Genomic DNA, 19,129 nt, shown 5'->3' with positions numbered 1-19,129 from the left:
CCACCAAATGGCAGGTCATCAAAACTTATTTTTCAATATAATTGTTTCTTAATAAAGTCTTGTATTATCGAAAGCTTTGTTTGTATTATTAACGCCACTAAATTAGCAGAGAAATAGAGAATCTATCGTCTTTCTAATCATTTCTACCTCTTGAAATACTTTGCCATTAGGTCCATTAAGTTCGTGAGCTTACTTTTACCGCTGGTGTGCGGTCAGTAATCTCTTTAACACAGATTGAAAACTCAAACTAGTTATCATAATTGTTCAACGCAATTGTTGATTAATAAATATTTAGTAACAAGAAACGTTATATTGATTTTTGGCCCTACAATACTTTTCACTTAAGTCTATCTCTAAGTTCCGCGGCGAAACTTTGTTATCCTTTGTAGTAAGAATCGGACTTCTCATCTACTGTGTAAGTTTATAAGTAGGATATGCTATTCAATCGACTTATCTATTTTTTCTATTAATCAAAAATCGCTTTTTCCGCTTTTTTCAAGACGCGGGACGCGTCAGAGCTGGACTAAAAGGAAATAAATATAGGAAAAACTTTGGAGCTTTTTAGTTAAAGGTGACATCTGTGCAGTACGTGCTTTTTTTCCTTTTTGTTATTTTTATTGTTGAAGGAAAAGTTAAAGGAAAGTATCCAGTTTGCGTGGGCGACCTGTTGACACCGGTTTTGCTCCTCGGTAATTTACTGTTTAAGTTCTTTATACGAAGGTGAACGAAAAAGAACAACAAAGTATAAGAAGAACTTTGAACAAAATAAACTCGACTGAATCCGTCTCGACATAAATAATTTATATGAAGAACTAATCTATTAGCCATACGAGAACTCCGAGATAGATACTTTTCATTTTGTTTTTGGCATAGCTCGGCAAAGTTGGCTACTTGGCGAAAAGTTAAAATCCCAAGTTCACGAAAGAGCACTGATATGATTACATACAGTGAATGTTTTCTTTTATATATAGTATACTGGTTCTTTCACTCGAAGAATGAGGAAAGACAATCAGTGAATTGATAAGATCGTTCTTCGAGTAAAAGAACCAGTTTCCCTCAGCTTCTCATGAAGTGGTCGGAAGATGCGATCTGCTGGAACGTCTCGATGTAGAAAACGAGCTTGGTATTCTCTCCTTGCAGTAATAGCATTACGCGTTGCAGTAACCGTAAATGAAATACATATCAGCACGATGTGCATTAGGAAACAAAGAAATGATTTAAATCACCAACCTGAGGACGTTGTCAGCTGATAACATAAAGCAAACTGATTGAATTGAACATTAAAGAATTGACACGAAAATCAAGAGCCTGACGGATTTCCTGGAAAAATTGAGCGTGCCCACCCTTCATCGACGCTAGTTTTTTTCAACAAAATGCAAAATTTTTGGGCCTTCCAGAAGCGCAATCAAAAAAGATGGGTATACCGCTGGAAGATAATTGAATGAAGAACTTTTCGGGGAATTTTCTAAGCTTCAGGAGTTTAAAGTTATTAACAGTTACCAATGCAGCGTTTTCAAAAAATTAATCTTTATGTAAGGTATTGGTTGCAATAAAAAGTCAGTGTCACGAGCGGGATTCGAACTCACGACCTTCGGCTAAACCCCTTGAGCCATCGTGATTTCGATCCACTCGGACACTAACTTCCCATCTTAACTCCACCTTACGAATTTTCCCTCGTTTTTCAAATGTCGTGTAATCTATTCGATTCTCAGCGACAAATGAGATGGCCACGGAGAGCTTTCGTGAAGATATACTTCATTTTACTTATTATATTCATTAGAGTTCGTGGTCCGATTGACCGAATAACGTTTTTCAATTAATTAATCTTTATGCAAGGTATTAGTTGAGATACAAAAGTCAGTGTCACGAGCGGGATTCGAACCCACGACCTTCGGCTAAAATACGCGGCTGCTCTACCACATGAGCTATCGTGACTTCGATCCATTCGGAATTTTTTATTTCAACCGATACTTCACATAAAGATTAATTAATAAATAAGTTATTCGGTCAATCGGACCACGAAATCTAATGAATTTTTAAAGAAGTTCCGAATTTCAACATTTTTGTTTTGTCTGAATTTGTCGTGCAGAATGTTTTCATCAATTCTACAATGAAATTTTTTTCTTAGAGCAAATTTATCAATCTTTCAGGTGGCACAAACTAGATTTCTCGACAGTCAGTACTTCTAAAATTTATAAGCAATTTAGTAATTTTAATTTCCTAAGTCGAAAAAAATGAAAAACTTGAAATTACTTCTTTACCATTGAGATTTGGACAAGGGTTCATAGGAAGTTTGTTGTTGCATATGGTAAGTAGAAGCACCTCCTGAAATTTTCGACACTTATCGCCAGTCACCCTGGATCTAAAGGACTGAAATTTCCAAATGGACAATTTTTTACCATGTATAGACCGAAGTGTGCTGAAGAACAGAAAAATTTCAGAAACGAGACGTTATATTAGAGAGCCATCCTGGCACTGCATCGCGTTAGAAAGGTACGTTAAAACAAAGCCCCGCGTGGACGAAGTTGCGGGTAAAAGCTAGTAAAACATATTTAAGTGAGAGTATGAGGTGTTTACATTCACAAATTGCTGTTGACATCCCATGAAGACAAAGCTCTGACCTTGGACTACCAAACCCCGAGGTGGGGGATTCGTGCTCTTTTATAATAAAAAATTGTTAAAAATGAAATATACTCCGTTAATTACACTCCTATTCACAGCTCTTACTAGAGCGTACATCTTGAGCCATTGGTGCTTTAGCCGTTTTAGACGATTGTCCTATGTGTTGGAGATGAAAATTTTTGCACTTAGTAGGGATAAGGGTCAAAGGTCTTAAACGGCTTCTTGCTGTTCGAGAACAAATTGGATTTTGGGTAATAGTTCGAAGGATTTAGGACTGGAGTGACTGGTGAGTGGTTGAAACGATTGGTTTGACCCCCCACACTTCAATATCTTGCTGAACATCTCATCACATGTACGAGGAGGTAGAAGTGATCCAATTTATAAACATTTCGTGTGAATTGCTCATTTTCAATTATTCTTTATGTAAATATGATTAACACTAAACTATCGATTATCTGTTTTTATTTATTTTGTAATTGAAAAGAGAGAAATTTTTTATCAAACTAACAACGAAAGAGCCTAGCCTTCTAGCGTATTATACACAACATAATAATAAAGTAATAAAAATTCGGGTTTATTATATTTTTTCTTAAGATATATATTTTTACAATCTTTCTAATGGTATTAGTAAACTATTATTTTTCGATAAAAACTGTTCACTAACTGCATTGTTTCATTTTTCAGGTATGTTGGTGGCAATAAGGTCAAAATTTTGATAACTGTAAGTATTAAAAGATTATAAGAGTTAAAAAGTAATCCATTAATTACGATCCTATTGCAACGTTTTTCACTAGGGAGATAGTCGAGAGGACACAGGTTTTGTAAGCGTCGTAAAGAATTGTCGGTAAAGGTTCGGATGGAACTAGAGTTGGAATAGTCCAGGGTTTATGATAACATCTAAATTGATTTATTGTGGTTTCAAGGACAAATTGTATTTAGAAGTCTATGTGGGTAGTATGGATATGAAATAGGGCTTGGGCGATAATTCGAGTGATTTTCGACTGAAAAGACAGAACTCTTTAGAGGTTGTTATGCTTTGTTGAACCCCAAAGTTCAACTTCCTACGTCCAGTTTGATTCTGGAATTAAAGTACAGGTAAAACGTCTGTTCTATGATTTTAAGTCGAGTTTGGGGTTTCAAGTAAGTCTTTTGTTTATGTTAAGTCCCAAAAAGAGGATAGCATTGGATGCTGGGAGAGGAACAGATTTGTAATACATTGAAAGAGGATGAAGGGTCTGTTCTATCGCTGATACTCTTCAATATCTTCATGCGCGATTTCCCCACCCCAGAAAATGTCACTGTTGTAACATTCGCAGATGACTCAGTAGTGTATGCAACAAATGAATATATTGATGAGGCTGTGTTTAACCAGCGTTAGAAACAATAGCTTCTTTCTGCACAGCGTGGAAGCTGATCATCAATCCCTCCAAATGTGAGGCAAAAGCTTTCACGCTAAGAAGACCCAACACCCCCCCCCGTACTTTCCTTAGAAGGAACGAGCATTCCATGGAACTGGCCTGACAGCACCATCGAGCTTGGAAAACTCACATGGAATTCTCACATCAGCAAGAAGCTATCGGAGTGGTACGCTCGATTGGGCATGCTCTACTGCATGAGAAACCGAAAGTCCAAACTAAAGCCAGAAGTGGGACTCCTGTTCCACGGTTGCGAAGTCTGGGGAGCGGCTTCCACGTCAAAAAAGAACCAAATCCTGCAAAACAAAGTACTACGGATCGCTACGAATGCAGAGTGGTTTGTCCGGAAGGCCCAGCTTCACTGCGAGTTTCAACTGGAGAGCAGAGAGGTTGAGGACGTTTCACACAAAGCTTTCCCAGATGGAGAGCATTCATAGAGCAGGAGTCCCACTTCTGGCTTTCATTTGGATTTTCGATTTCTCATGAAGTAGAGCATGCCCAATCGAGCGTACCACTCCGATAGCACTTCAGGGTGGCCTCACTAGGAAGCAGGGTGGCCTCCCGTCTAAGACCAACAACGTTGCAAGACATCTTGGGGTGATATGTGAAAATGTCTGTGATATGTGATATTTAAATTTATAATGAAAATAGTAGTACATGTGTGCTGTTACAAAAGCTGCTAACGCAAATGGGCTCCTGTGGAGCAATATCACTATCACTTGCCATTATAAATCTCTTCAATCTCAAATCCCTTCAATCTCAGAAGCACTAAGTAAAACAAATGTAATTGTTGGGCTAGTGAAAATGAAAAAAAAAATTTCTAATACCCACTGCAGGCTGGTTTGCTGAAAGCACATATCATCTGCTTTTGTGAGTAGTACTGCATCTACTGCATCGGGTTTGATGGGGATGACTACTTTGAATAGAAAATTTTTTGCCTCGCTGAACACTAATTCGATATAGACGAAGAGTAACTAACATGTTCCTGTATTTACTTGAAAATACAGATTAGATAGGATTTTAAGGTGAGCTAAGTGTATGATAGGATGCCGTTGAGTTTCAATAGCAAGCACTCGATCGAAGCTGGTCTCACTCCTAAGAAAAGAGCTTTTTCAAAGTTGGGGTATGGATGATTCAAGAGATGTTTTCAAGCATTTTGCCTAGTAATGGCAGCAAACTGATAAGGATATATGACGTAGAAATATACTGAGTTTTTAGGTTTGGGAATGGGTTTTATGATTTCTATTGGATTGGAAAGTCATTTTGGACGGTCAGGAGCAATTTTCTTTGCGGGCTTTCGCGCCTGAACCTAGTTATATCCCTGAGAACTACTGAAGATGGCAAACTGCGTAATATTAACGTATTGATACTATGCCAGTTTTTAGCATTTCTGATTTTATTTATTACCCTTTTTCTTAACAAAACGCAGGATGTTATTTTGTATTGTTAAAATTATTATAAATTAAACAGTTAAGAATTACAGAAAAAAATCTGAAAGCTTAGGTGGTATTTTTTAATGTTATTAGTTCTCACTTGACTGGTATTTCTAAAACTCACCGTCACCATTTTGGTATGTCAGACGCGTTTCGACTTTTTGCCATCTTTTCTAGTTCATTTGCATCGGTGCCCTGTTTATATCCCTGACAATAACTGAAGATGGCAAACTTAATGATACTTAATAAATGATACATAAATATTTAACATTTCTAATTTTTAATAAAAACGTTCCGTGCTATTTTCTATTGTTAATATTATTAATAATTACTAAAGATACGATGTTAAAAATTGCTGATAGACTGATAGACATTTAGGTCTTTGTAGAAGGTACGATGCTTTCAATATTGAGTTTTAATTGAACTGTAACGATTGGATGTTTCAATTTCATTAGGATTAATACGAAAAATAAATATAAAAAAAACATGTTTTAAATTAATGTAGAATTTATTGAACTAAACATCTGCTGGAGTAGATTTGTTGGGAAATACTGTGAGATTGTTCCGTATGCCGAGAAGATCATCCGAACGATTCGAATTAGTAGACGTATTGCCTGTAGTAGGGATAAGCGCCTTGGTTGTATGGGTATGCTCCGTAAGCGTAGTTGTAAGGCTGGACCGCTGGTACAGCTGGAAGGGCTGAGTAAGTACTGACTGCTGGTAAGTGGTACGGGTACGCGGGAGCTACGTACGCCTTCTCGTACTTTCCGGGGAAATATTTTCCGTCGTCGTAACCGTAAGTGTAAGCGTGGGGGTAGGCGGTGTAGGCGTAGGGTACGGTTCCGAGGAGGACGTCCTTCTTGACGCGCTCTTCTTCAGCGGCGAAAGCGCAAGCCACGAGGGCGGCGAGAACCTATAAAACCCAAATGCGTTACATTCTGCCCTATATTAACTGAAAATAAACTAAGACAGTAAAAAGACATTTAGAACAGTAAAAAAGAAAGACAAAAGTGGGTTAGGGTGGATAGTAATGACATAGATAGATTCAGCAAGCAAGCAAAATCCAGTTTATTATATTTATTTCAACTATAAAAGAAGGAAGCAATACAAGAATATACAATTTTTAAACGTGTTGTTATCACCTAAGAAAAGAAAGAGAATGAGGAAAAGCTTCACAAAAGTAGTGCCTTACCCAGTTCATATAATGACCTAAACAACCAAACTACGATTTTATTGTATTTATTTATAAAGTGCAATAAAAATCCATCCCATGGATATTCGATTAAAGTTTTAGTAAACCAAGAAAAATAAGGCATAGCGTCACAATGGTGGTGAACGTGAACATTGTAAACTATGAAATTTCAAGTTAACTGTATTTAGTAATAAAGTAAGTACAAAAAAACAAACAGAAACGTTTCACAATAGCGAAGAAGAAACGACGTTAAAAACTCAATTCAGTTAAGCTGTACACGGTTTATGGTTCGGTGGCTTTGTCAGACATGTTTGGCTTTTCCATATATTTGCAAACTCGAACAAACATGCTGACGTCTTGTGCAAATAATTTCGTAAACTAAAGTCAACCCGTCGGCTCAAACACCCTCCCACTGACAAAATCGTTTATGCTCCCTTGGCGGGACATATAAATAGATGAGCTTTCAAATGAAATAAAGCGAAGGGGAAAGCATAATCTTGAAAATTATTGAAAGATAAATCAATATCAAGGTGCCTGTGAGAGAGAGAAGAGAGAGGTGGTGAGAGGGAGGTGATCGAGACAGAAGTAAATAGAACAGATAGGTAGACGCGTATTATTTAAAAGGGATCAATTGCATGAAAGTGTAATAAAATTTATAAAATGAAAAATGATTACTTTTTATGATTTTTGAGTAGAACAAGTTGTGTGTAGTCGCTAAGTATATTAAATATTGTTTGTTATGGTTTACAAAAATGTTATTTTCTGCTGAGGAAAAGTTTAAACAATGCTGTGAGTCGTCAACTTTTTCTACTTACAACAAATTTGAGTGCGGCCATTTCAGATGTCTTCCGATCGGTTTGTAACTTTGGACTATGCTAGAAAGAGATGAATCCGCCCTTTTTATACATGAGAAAGCCACGGGGAGGCATCCCACCGGCACACGGGCCGGTCGGTGACACCTAAAATAGGAAACCCGTCCGGACGCCCTCCGGCCTTGGCAGCGGGCAGTCCTCGACCTTACGCCGAACCCCGGTTCGCCCCCGAAGGCAACCCCCGGATAATTGAGCCCCCATCATTCTTCCTTTGGGCCCTTTTACCTTTAATAATCGCCCCGGCGTGTTAAACCTCGAAAGCCAGTCGAAGAACCTGCTTAAAAGCTGAAGGATTGGGAAACACTAATTGTCCGAAGATTGACGTCGACCTATTAACGTTCATCAACTCCTCTTTGCAGAAATTGGGAAATATTTTCCCTCTAAGTATACCACTTCACTCGACTTCATTAGATGTAGAATACTACCTTTTCAACAATCTCCCGTAACACACATCCAACAAAAATGTCAATTCTATTTTTATTTTAGAGAAAGAACGTTGGGTAATAATTAGACATTTGTTGTAAAAACTTAACACATGATACCATCTTTCTTTTCACCTAATTACAATATAAAACTATATAAAACATAATTAACCTAGTGCTTTGGGGCGATAAACGTGTTTCAGCAAGTTATAAACCAGCGAAGATATGCGGACCATACGAAACGAAGAACTACTCATACATCAGATCCCTAGACTTAGACAAAAATCTCAAACTTTTTTTCTACGGGTAGTGTTTATTTTAGGTCTCAAGGAAGAAGTTTTGTCCGTAAGCGATGGACAAACATCATTAAGTTGATATGCCCTTTTTTTTAGTTTTTAACTTATTTGATCAATCCAGGTAAGCCAAGGATCGAGAAATATCTCTACATCTAACTGCCGCTATATTTTTTGGGAGTTCCAGGTCATTTTTACCCATAAGTATTGGTTATCACTAAAGTTTGGAAATCGGCGTAAAAAAGTTCCATTTTCAAAATACTTTACTAGGAGGTCAACCTCATTCTGGACTTTATTTTGTCCTTGTTAGCACGACTTTCTTTAGCTAAGATTTCCAGCGAGTGTGCCCACTTATGTGTTTACAGAAGCAGTAGGTGTTATGTCATTCATGTAGATTGAAAAGCAAGGAAAGAACCTCGTGGAGACACCAAGTCTGCTGGTTTTTGTTCAGGTTCGTAATTTTTGATACGGTCGTAACAGGATCGTCCCATCAGGCAGGATGGTTAGGGATGGTTAGGGATCTTGGTAAGTCGTTAATTTCTGCTTTCTTCCTACTTGAATGTCAAATACAGGTGACAGGTGCCCAACGATTGCCAGGAGTCAAATAAGGTCTCTTAAGTTTCAGAACCTTTGGCTTATTGTTCGTTAAATCTAACGCCTTAGGGTTACGTTGAGTGTCTGGGTGTGAACTCTTTAGTAAAGTTCACCAGTTTTAAGCATTTTCGAACAGTTTATCTACTATGGAAGAAAACTGATTGGTGGATAGTTTTATACATTTTTCTTGTCTTTTTTTTCGTCTTTTCAATTTTGATTATTTCCCTTTTTTCATCCTTTAAAGAATTAGTTTAAGCGGAGGCAGCTGTTAAATATTTCGACTATTTCAATTAGTGCTATATTCTTTTTTCTAATTAATTTATGTGTAGCCTGTACATGCAAAGCAGTCAACGCTGGCATGCGATATGACGAATGATGTTTTGTCAATCAATTTTTTTCAGAACTTGAAAGGGTGGTAATGATGGGATGTACAAGGAGAATCAGCAGTGTAAATGAAAAACATGAAGGGATCGAAAATGCTCCCTTGTAGGACCCTGGGTTCTATTGTTCACCAAGGGGTCACTGAAAACCTTTTGTAGATTTATTTCAGTTTTGACGGTCAAAACAAATTTCGGTCATAAAAGCCTTCGTAGTTGTCCAAGTCTTCGGTGAAGTTGTTTGGATTCCTCGTCCTTCTGCCGTCCCAAGTACTTAATTTGAATTCCTTGATGTTAATGTCCAGTTGAGGGTAAGACTTTTATAAATGTACACTGGATACATTTTTTCTCATGCTCTTGGATATTATAGGTTTGTTTAGAAAAAGACAAAATTTTGGTATCGATCGAATAAGTGATGAAGATGATCTTAAGTTGTATAGGAAATCCGCGATGTAAATTTTATAAAGGATAGGACCAACAGTGTTTCCTTGTGGAACATCTGCTACTTAGACTCTAATAGCTGAGTACTCTCGCCACATCTCACTCTTAATGTCATTTAAACACAATTCCAAGATAAGGTAAGCTTGCGAAGGGTTTATAGAGGATGTTCCGCTTTTATCATGGTGCTCTTGGATGTTGAATGTTGCTTGGAATTATTCAGGTTTAAAAAATGCAGTATAATCAACTTAGGTGGCATTAATGGTATGGTATGTTCCGAAAAGTCAGCAGTATAAATGGGAAATGGGAATGGACCAATAATCCTCCCTCAAAGGACACCGACTTGCATTTTCTGCGATATCTGAGTATTACTGCCGCTCCTCACTCTGAAGCAGCAGTCCGTTAAATAGAATTCTAGTAAAAGGAAATATGAAGTGGGTAGGATGCATTTAAGTAAATAAAATAGGACTTGGTGCCAGATCTTTCTTGGTGGACGATATCCAAGAACGCACCCAGGCGATGTGAAGTTGACAAGTTTATCGTTAATCAATTTCCCGCAATTTACTCTGATTAGAATTGTCTAAAGATGGTGGGGAGAATCTTAATTCATATTTTTTAATGCACTGTTAGGTTTAAATTTATTTTTTTCCGATAATTTTTGTCTGCTTATTTCTGTTTCAGTTAACCAGGCTCGTTTTGGCAATTTGCATGTAAAGTGGTTGGTTGCCATACACACATTAATAATGTAGCTATTAGTAGTTCGTCATGCACTGCACAGGGGTCTGTACGTTAATGAACTTGTAGTTTGGTCATTTTTGATGAATCCTCTGTTTTGGTCTGTCGCATTTCAGTGTTTTTGGGCTTTTGACGTTTGTACATGTTTTTATTGCACTTTGCACTTCAGGAGGCAAACAAATGACATTAAATTTTACTTTTGCATTCGTTAAAGGTGTGGCTCATAGTAGTTTTGTGAGTTGAAACTAAAAATTGGTCGTTTCCAGTCATCCTGGCGCGTGTAACTTTCCTGGCGTGTTATACATACACTCTCAACACGACACGCAAGGATGGCACAATTACACAGAAGACAAACACTTTGAGTCCTGAATATGATCTCAATGAAAGATCGAAACGTTGGCACGATAAAGAAAATGTTTTTCTGAAACCTACATCACACCCGACCGCATCTCACGATATCTGAATAACTAGTTATACATAAAATTACTTGCGAATGTTGCATAAAGTATGACCAAAGTACAAACAGCTTTTGCCTGTAGGGTTAGTTTAATATGAACCTCAATATAAGAAAAATATTATTTTACTGGCTTAAAGTAATTCAGCTTTTGTGTCAGCTCAGCTTGAGTGAGAAACCCCTAGTTTGGATCATCCTTGTCTGTTAGTTGTCACTGTTTGAACTATTAAACGCTGCCATCTTCAGTGGTATTGCCCTGCTTTAAAAAATGCGCCCGATAGGCCAAAACAGCGAGGCTATACAGAACAAAATAACCTGGAACGAACAAACTACAAGCTCGTCACTCTGCAGAGCCCCAGAGAAACTATGACAATTAGTTATGTTTAGCTTTTAGCGAATAAGTCCCAAGTTTATCCCAACTCTGCCTATTTATCATGCGGAATCCCTAACGCCTCACCCGTATACATTTTAAATAAATTAAAACCAGGTCTGGCTCTAGACCAAAAGCGAGATTGGGCGGACCAGATATGGAGAGTTTTTACTATGGAATATCACTGACATCGAGTTATTACGCCATCCGTAGCAGATGTCTTCAAGATTACGATAGTTAGGAGTACGTTTCCTTAGGATTAACGATGAGATATGGATCGAAACGAGGCGTATTTTTTCCCCAAGAGTCACTCTATATTTTGTACATTTATTAATGTTATACTAGATTAGCATGGCCGTAAACTACTTTTACGCCTCCGAATCGAGGTTGTCGACCTTGGCCACAAAGCCGAGCATGAAAAGCTCAACCGCGGATATCTGAAAGGTCTAAACTCAAGCCGGGGTCGATCTCCATTAGCTTGCTAGGGAAAAATTGGGCCCTTTTTTAACCGGACAAAGGGCTGCCGGCTCGTTTACAAATCAGGCCCTGTGAGAGAAAAAACCTGAGACATCCTGTTCGATAATCCGTGGCCTTGCGGGAAAAATGTTTTTGCTTTTTTTCTTGCATTACCTCGGAGTCCAAGACGGCTATCGGCAATTGCTCCCTCCCCGCGAACGATCGAACAATGCGACATGAGATGGCACCTTCTCGAGGCCGAAATACACAAACAGGCTCGATTGAAAATAAAAGATTGACAAATGTAGCAGCGGACAATAAAAGATATCTCCCCATTGATGTAGATAACGTGAATCGTGTATTTTCAAGTTCAAGGTTTCAGATTATTGATTTACTACAGTTGTATACCCGCGGACTATTTATGGCAACAAGTTCAAAGATAAATATATAACAATACATGAATTCTCATACACGTATTGAATCTTAAAATACTTAAACATTGAAATGTTTGTATGTCTAAAGTAAACATCGAGATCAGGTGGAGCCGAATCATTAAGACAATCAACCTGTTTAAAAATGACTCAACAATTAACAGACCACCCAACATCTTCTCCATGTTAATTTTTTTAAGTTACAAATCTATGTTTGAACTGTTTAAAGATTTTCATGAAGAAGTTGACCACTTATCCTCCAAACAGGATGGTACGCTCCTTTAGAAACTCCAGTCGATCTTATTTACTTTTAATCCTTGAAAACTTTTTTACGAAAACGTTTTGTGAATAAAAACTTTTCTAGCTTGGAAATCCAAGTTATTTTATATGACCACCGTTGAAATATTGTACGATTAGATTTTGTTTGCCATCGTCATCAATGAAATCTCCCAATTATTATTATTATTATTATGTTATGTATAATATTATCATTATGTTTACTTTTATGATATTAATTTTTTCATTGCTAAAACTATGGCCGGTATACGGTTGAATCTATCAAGATGTTCACTGTTCTTGGCCGGATTTGCAGAAAGTCATTTTTTTTTCTTATGTGTATATTAATCTCTGTCTGTCTGGCTCTCTCTCTAACTCCCTCTTTCACTCACTCTCTCTCACTCTCTCTCCCTCTCTCTCACTCTCTCTCACTCTCTCTCTCTCTCTCTCTCTCTCTCTCTCTCTCTCTCCCTCTCTCTCTCGCACTCATTCACTCACTTTTCTCTCCCTCCCATTATTATTAATCTATCTTTATGATGGATTAAATAACTAATGGATTAATTGATAATTAAATAATAAATTGATTAATTAATAATAATATTGGAGGGCAAAACTCTGCTTTGTAAAAACAGAAGAATCCATTCTTAAATACATAAAATATATTTTGCGTACTAACAATAACACGTTCTTTTGTCTCACGTTTCTCTCCCTCTCTTAATCTCGCTTATAAATTAACAATTATATGTCCTTTATTACATATGATACTATTTGCTATCTGCTCTTTTTTATGTTCATTTTTGTAAAGAAATCCATTTTTTATTTCATCCACTTTTTCCTTGTCCCTTTCCAACACACGGTGGCAATGTTTCCCCATCTCCGTATATTTTTTATCTACGTCACTGTCAATTGTTTTTTGTTTTTTTTCAATTTTCGATTAATTTGTTTCATTTAATTGCTTTTGTCTCTCTCTCTCTCTCTCTCTCTCTCTTTCTCTCACCTTCTTTCTTTCTTTCGCTCTTTCTCCATCTATCTATATATGTACCTTTCTCTTTCTCTATCTCGCTCCAATCATCTATTTTTATCCATCAATATGTTATTTTAAATAATTTTAGGTTATACCTGATATTTGGACAAAAATATTTCTCTCAATAATGTTAATTACAACAATATAATAATGACACGTTGATTTAATCAAAATTTCTGGAATTATTTTTCTTGTGTTCTATTTGTTAGGCCGGTGTAGAACGTGTAATTGTTTTTCTAAATACAATCTGTATATTTGGAGGTCACGCCATTATATATCATATTTTAAGTCATTTTCATCAACTCAAGTGAACCTCTTTAAATCAATGCCAGATACAAATATCGCGTAATTCATTATTGCATAAACATGATTTTTTTTACGAGATTGTCGAATGGGTTTTTGTCGTCAATCATGAATTGCTGATATATTTTTTCTCAACGAAATACCCCAAAGCTTTCGTGTCGTGCACAGTTCGGTTGAGCCTGTCAAACGAGTCATAACGCTAGATTTATTAGCTATAGCTCAACTTATTTTATGCTTAAACTATCATTTTCCCAGCATGATATTCACCTTTTGGTTGACTTTTTATGTAGAAAATTGTTTGCTCGTTTTCTATGGGAAATCAAAAAAAATGAATGATTTGTTTGTCATTTCTTCTTGGTGGGGATATTGTTAAAAATATAAATTCGTGCAGATGGAACTTAATTAAAACTAAAAATTAAGAAAAAGACCAAGAGGGAAATGAAGTAAAACAAATCCCCTAGCGCAAAGCTACAATATCTGATATCCGGTTTGGAATCATTTAAACTGGCTTAATGGTGTTTTGCCCGAGTGGGCGGTTGAGATGAAATCAAGTCTGGTTGAAACTAGAAGAGAGAGAGAGAGAGAGAGAGAGAGAGAGAGAGAGAGAGAATAATAGAACCCAACACAAAAGGAGCAAACCCTCTGCGCGCCGATATCACGTACGCGGGCAACTCGTCTTCCGCACAATACAATAATATATTCCCAAGGGCAAAAAAAAAAAAAAAAAAAAAAAAACTCCTCGAGCTCGTATTTCACTCAGCTGGGACATAAACGGCAGTGATAAAAAGCAGCCGGAGTAGCCGTTGAAATAAAATTGGAGGTGAAATGATGTAGGCTGTGCTTTGCCTCGTTTACTTTACCATTTCGTTTTATACAGCTTACCACAGCATGGAGTTTTATATGAACCGAGCAATTTCGAAAGAAAACAAAAAAAGTATTGAGAAGTATAAACCTTTCAGCCTTTCATCGCCAAAGGAATCACGTAAACTTTCAACAACTACCAGCTATATAAACCAAAATACAAGAAAATCATTTCAACTAATTTGAATAACAAGGGCAATAAATTCTACATACTGCTCACCGAAGTAACTGTTTTATTAAATATTCTTGCTACGTAAAGTCTTGGTTAAGATAAAAAAGTCAGTGCCACGAGCGGGATTCGAAGTCACGATAGCTCAAGTGGTAGAGTAGCGTCGTATTTAGCCGAAGGTCGTGCGTTCGAATCCCTCTCATGACACTGAATTTTTTATCTCAACCAAGACCTTACATACAAAGAATAATTAATTGAAAGAAGTAACTTGGTCAATTGATCACTAAAACGTAAATGTTTTATTAAAATTATTCAATTAATGGTGAAAAGGTCACTTAAGTAAATGAAGACAAGTTTGTATGGCACAAGATAAAAATTTTCACATATACCAAACGGAAAATTTTTATTTATCATATTTAATGATTTTTTTTTGCCTTATGGTCTATGCATATTAACCATGGTGACGAATTCTTGTATGTGTGTTCATATTTGGGGGGGGGTATCGTGAAAAAAGTGCCAGAGGCGACGGTGAGAATTGAACCCACGACCGCGGCGTCTATGAGCCGAGAGTCTCTCACGCTAACCACTCGGCTACCGCGGTCCCCATATTTAATGATGTTATGGCATAAAAAAAAATCTTGCATGTACGGATTGGTAATTGCTATTTACAGTATGCCCCTTACAAAAAATCATGAAAAAGTAAGTAATTAGAAAAATAAAGACAATAAGACTGAACATACCGCCCACCAAACACCAAATGGTTTTCTTTAAATTATCACCAGTACATGTCAGTATGTCTCCTTGCTTATATCCCTCACAACCACTGAAATAAGCGATTTACTGAAACGCGTCAAAATAATGCAATTGGAGAGTGTAGGCAAATCAGGATGATCGAGTCCAAACATAAAAAATAAAAAATTGCTAAGGGTAATTAAATTAAACTACAATTTACCGATTAAACTACACAATTTCAAGTACTATTTGTCTATAACTAATGAAGCAAAATAAAATTCTTACAGCTAAGTAAATTTTGTTACATACAACAGGCCCAACATACCGCCCTCCAAAATGCGCCCTCCTTTATTTAAATTGCCAAACTAAATAAATTTAATTAAAAATATAACTATAACATTTATTTACTGGCCAAAAGAACGACACCCGATGTTCCAGACTGGAAATTAGAATCTGTTATCAATACATATTGGATAAACAGTGATATAAACAAATCTTGCATAAACATCTTGATCGTTTTTATTTAAATACGCCTCCTACGAAAATTGCTGAAAACTCTAAGCAATTAGAAAAATAAAATCAGTTTGAGTCAACACACCAACCAAAAACCGAAAAGTTTTATTCAAACTACAAAAACTCATTTATAGTAGAAAAAACAATACATACCTTGATCTTTTTACACTTCTCGTCCTACAAAAAATAAAAATTTATTGAAAAGCTAAGCAATTCTAATATAAATGCAAACATGACTCAACGTTCCGCTCACCAAAAAATTAAAAGTTATAATTAATAAAATAATTATTAAATTAAGACTGACAGCTGTTCATTCGCTATAATTTTGGTCTACATATACCTTGGTATTTTGTATGTCATCTGCGCCTCTAGCAGTACGTTGGGGCAGTGTCAGTGCCTCGCCCGATTTATAACCCTAACAAACACTGGAAATGCCGAATACCTGAGACGAGCCAGACGACCTAAACCACTGAGGACCGGTAAACCTGGACAATCGGGGTTAACTGTGACTTTAGCCATGCAGCATTAGCTTTATGATTAAAAAAACTGCTAACGCATACTTTTTATAAGTTTCGTACTGTTCAACAGTTTCGTCGTCAGCCTTAATCTTCATACAGAAAAGATGTTAAATATCAGTAAGTTGAATAATACGTACAATGATTCAACATACTGCCCACCAAAATACTTACTGTTTTATTTAAATTATTTTAAATTAAATTCATTTAATGGCAAAAAACAATAAACTAAAATAAGGAGAATAATTTCTATGAGAAAAGAACGAATTTTCAAATGTTTCACAAAGGAAATCAATATCAACTATCAAAATCTACATTATGATTAAAAAAAATTGCATATATTTACATCTCAATCCTTTTTATTTACTTATGCCTCGTATAAAAATTTCATATTAATCTAAGCAATTAAAATAATAAAAACCGTATGATTTAACATACCGCCCACCAATACCGAAATGTTTTGTTTAAATTATTACATATATTTTATAGTACAAAATAACAATTAATGGAATGTTTGTACAGATTTATTTGACTATTGAATATTTACACTTCTCGTGTTACAAAAAAAAAATTTTAATGAAAATAAAATTTCATCATTTTTCGTACAATTGGTCTATAATTTACGAAGCAGCATACATATAAAAAGCTAGTATTGTGCCAGTTTGATCGGCCAAATCATAAGTAATCCTTGCACACAAAAAAAAATATAAGTGACTTTAATAAAAGGGCAATAGACTCAGGATACCGCCCACCAAAATACCAAACTATACCAATATTTAAATTATTCATTTAATGGCGAAAAGAATGATTAAGTAAGGGAGTAAACAATATCAATAATTCGATACAAATTTACAATTTAGAATCGTAAAAACAGTTTGACTCAACAATCCGCCCACCAAAATACCTAACTGTTTTTTAAAACAGTTTGACTCAACGTTCCGCCCACCAAAATACCTAACAGTTTTCTTTAACTATCGCCATTATTTTATCCTAGTGATATTTATTCTTATTTCTTTAAGAAATGACAATGAAAGAAGGTTTGTACAGCATGATTGTTTCTATTTACACTTCTCATCTTACAAAAAAATGAAAATTTATGAAAAATTTTTAATAAGGCAATGTCTTACCGCCCACCAAAATACCAAACTATACCAATGTTTAAATTATTCATTTAATGGCGAAAAGAATGATTAAGTAAGTAAGGGAGTAAACAATATCAATAATTCGATAAAAATTTATAATTTAGAACCGTAAAAACAGTTTGACTCAACATTCCGCCCACCAAAATACCTAACTGTTTTTAAAACAGTTTGACTCAACATTCCGCCCACCAAAATACCTAACTGTTTTTAAAACAGTTTGACTCAACGTTCCGCCCACCAAAATACCTAACTGTTTTTTAAAACAGTGACTCAACGTTCCGCCCACCAAAATACCTAACTGTTTTCATTAACTATCGCCATTATTTTATCCTGGTGATATTTATTCTTATTTCTTTATGAAATGACAATAAAAGAAGGTTTGTACAGAATGATTGTTTCTATTGACACTTCTCGTCTTACAAAAAAATGAAAATTTACGAAAAATTTATAATAAGGCAATGTCTTACCGCCCATCATAATACCAAAGAAAGGACGAATTCTACTTGAAATTAGTATAAAGAATTACAAACGTATCTATTTCTACTGATCAAGGATTCTAGCCTAAATTATTAATATATCTTTTATTGCTATTACAAGATTGGCATACGTTGCTGTAAATTAAAGAAATGTCTTTTACTAAATTGCCCTGGAGAAGAAATTCATTGGTTTTTTTGAGAAAACTAAGATCTGTTCAGAAATTTCTGCATTACCATTTATGGCTGTATTCGAAGGTAATTTATCGGGTAATGGCGTTTTAAGTTGCCTGTTATGGATAAAAAAAGTATTGCCTACTTGTCATAAACCTGTATTAAAATAATAGATTACAGGTAAACTATAAAATTCAATAAAGCCTAATTTTGAAGGTTTGGATTTTACAAAAAAACCATGATTATTTTGCAACCCACTTTCTCATTACTTGTACAGTGCGACGCAGTATAGAAATGTAACAAATAAACAAGGGGTAATTTTTTTTCTTCTTCACTTGTGACTGATGGACAGAAATATCCGTGTTTTCCCCGTACGATCGAGGAACGTCAGGATGATAGATTACTCCTGGGATAAAACCGTAGGAAAACTTTCAGCGATGTTTGTCCGCCGGTCACAAAGAGAAGCGGAGGAAAAGCGCTTGTTTATAAATGATGCTGTCCGTGCGGAATAACAACATTTCAAATACTGATTTCAATATCAAAGTATTAGAAAAATGTAAAAGAGTCATAACAAAAGGGGAAAATAAATTGGAACCTTGACCCATTTCAACGGAAAATTTACGTTCTGTCATCTTTCAACAAATCTTCGATCTTATATTTGTCTCGTTTGCCATCGCAGACTCACCAGTGGGCATGGAAGTGGATGGGCCGTAGTTTAAACAGCTCCGGAAAAAAAATACATTGTAAATACTTTTCTTTCTTTGCCAAATCATTAATCACCTCATATAAAACAAGTAATGCATAATTTGGTAACCTTTTCCTCATTAATTATTCTAGGAAAGA

General features: G+C 35.9%; 2 protein-coding genes across 3 annotated transcripts in view; one reads left to right on the top strand and one right to left on the bottom strand.

Annotated features, from left to right (window-relative positions):
* LOC106664828 (ras-related protein Rap-2a) overlaps nt 1–19,129 on the top strand; it is a 297,001-nt gene that overhangs the window by 250,916 nt on the left and 26,956 nt on the right. The gene's annotated exons all lie outside the window — the stretch shown is intronic.
* Nucleotides 5,958–7,650, bottom strand: LOC106664830. The gene is made up of 2 exons (XM_014390848.2): nt 7,478–7,650; nt 5,958–6,383 (listed from the first exon to the last, which is right to left on the bottom strand). Exons 1-2 carry the CDS (start codon nt 7,496–7,498, stop codon nt 6,069–6,071), a joined length of 336 nt encoding a protein of 111 aa, XP_014246334.1. The 5' UTR covers nt 7,499–7,650; the 3' UTR covers nt 5,958–6,068.

This window comes from Cimex lectularius, unplaced genomic scaffold (genome assembly GCF_000648675.2).
Source record: "Cimex lectularius strain Harlan isolate CLEC.00 unplaced genomic scaffold, Clec_2.1 scaffold137, whole genome shotgun sequence".
In the NCBI taxonomy this organism is placed as follows: Eukaryota; Metazoa; Arthropoda; class Insecta; order Hemiptera; family Cimicidae; genus Cimex; species Cimex lectularius.
This window is presented reverse-complemented; position numbering and strand designations above follow the sequence as displayed.

What these genes read in the sequence shown, in the direction of transcription:
- LOC106664830 (XM_014390848.2), bottom strand. Translation starts at nt 7,498, where the DNA reads ATGGCCGCACTCAAATTTGTT. An exon ending in TGGCCGCACTCAAATTTGTT is followed by an intron (nt 6,384 to 7,477) that starts GTAAGTAGAAAA and finishes TGGGTTTTATAG; the next exon opens with GTTCTCGCCGCCCTCGTGGC.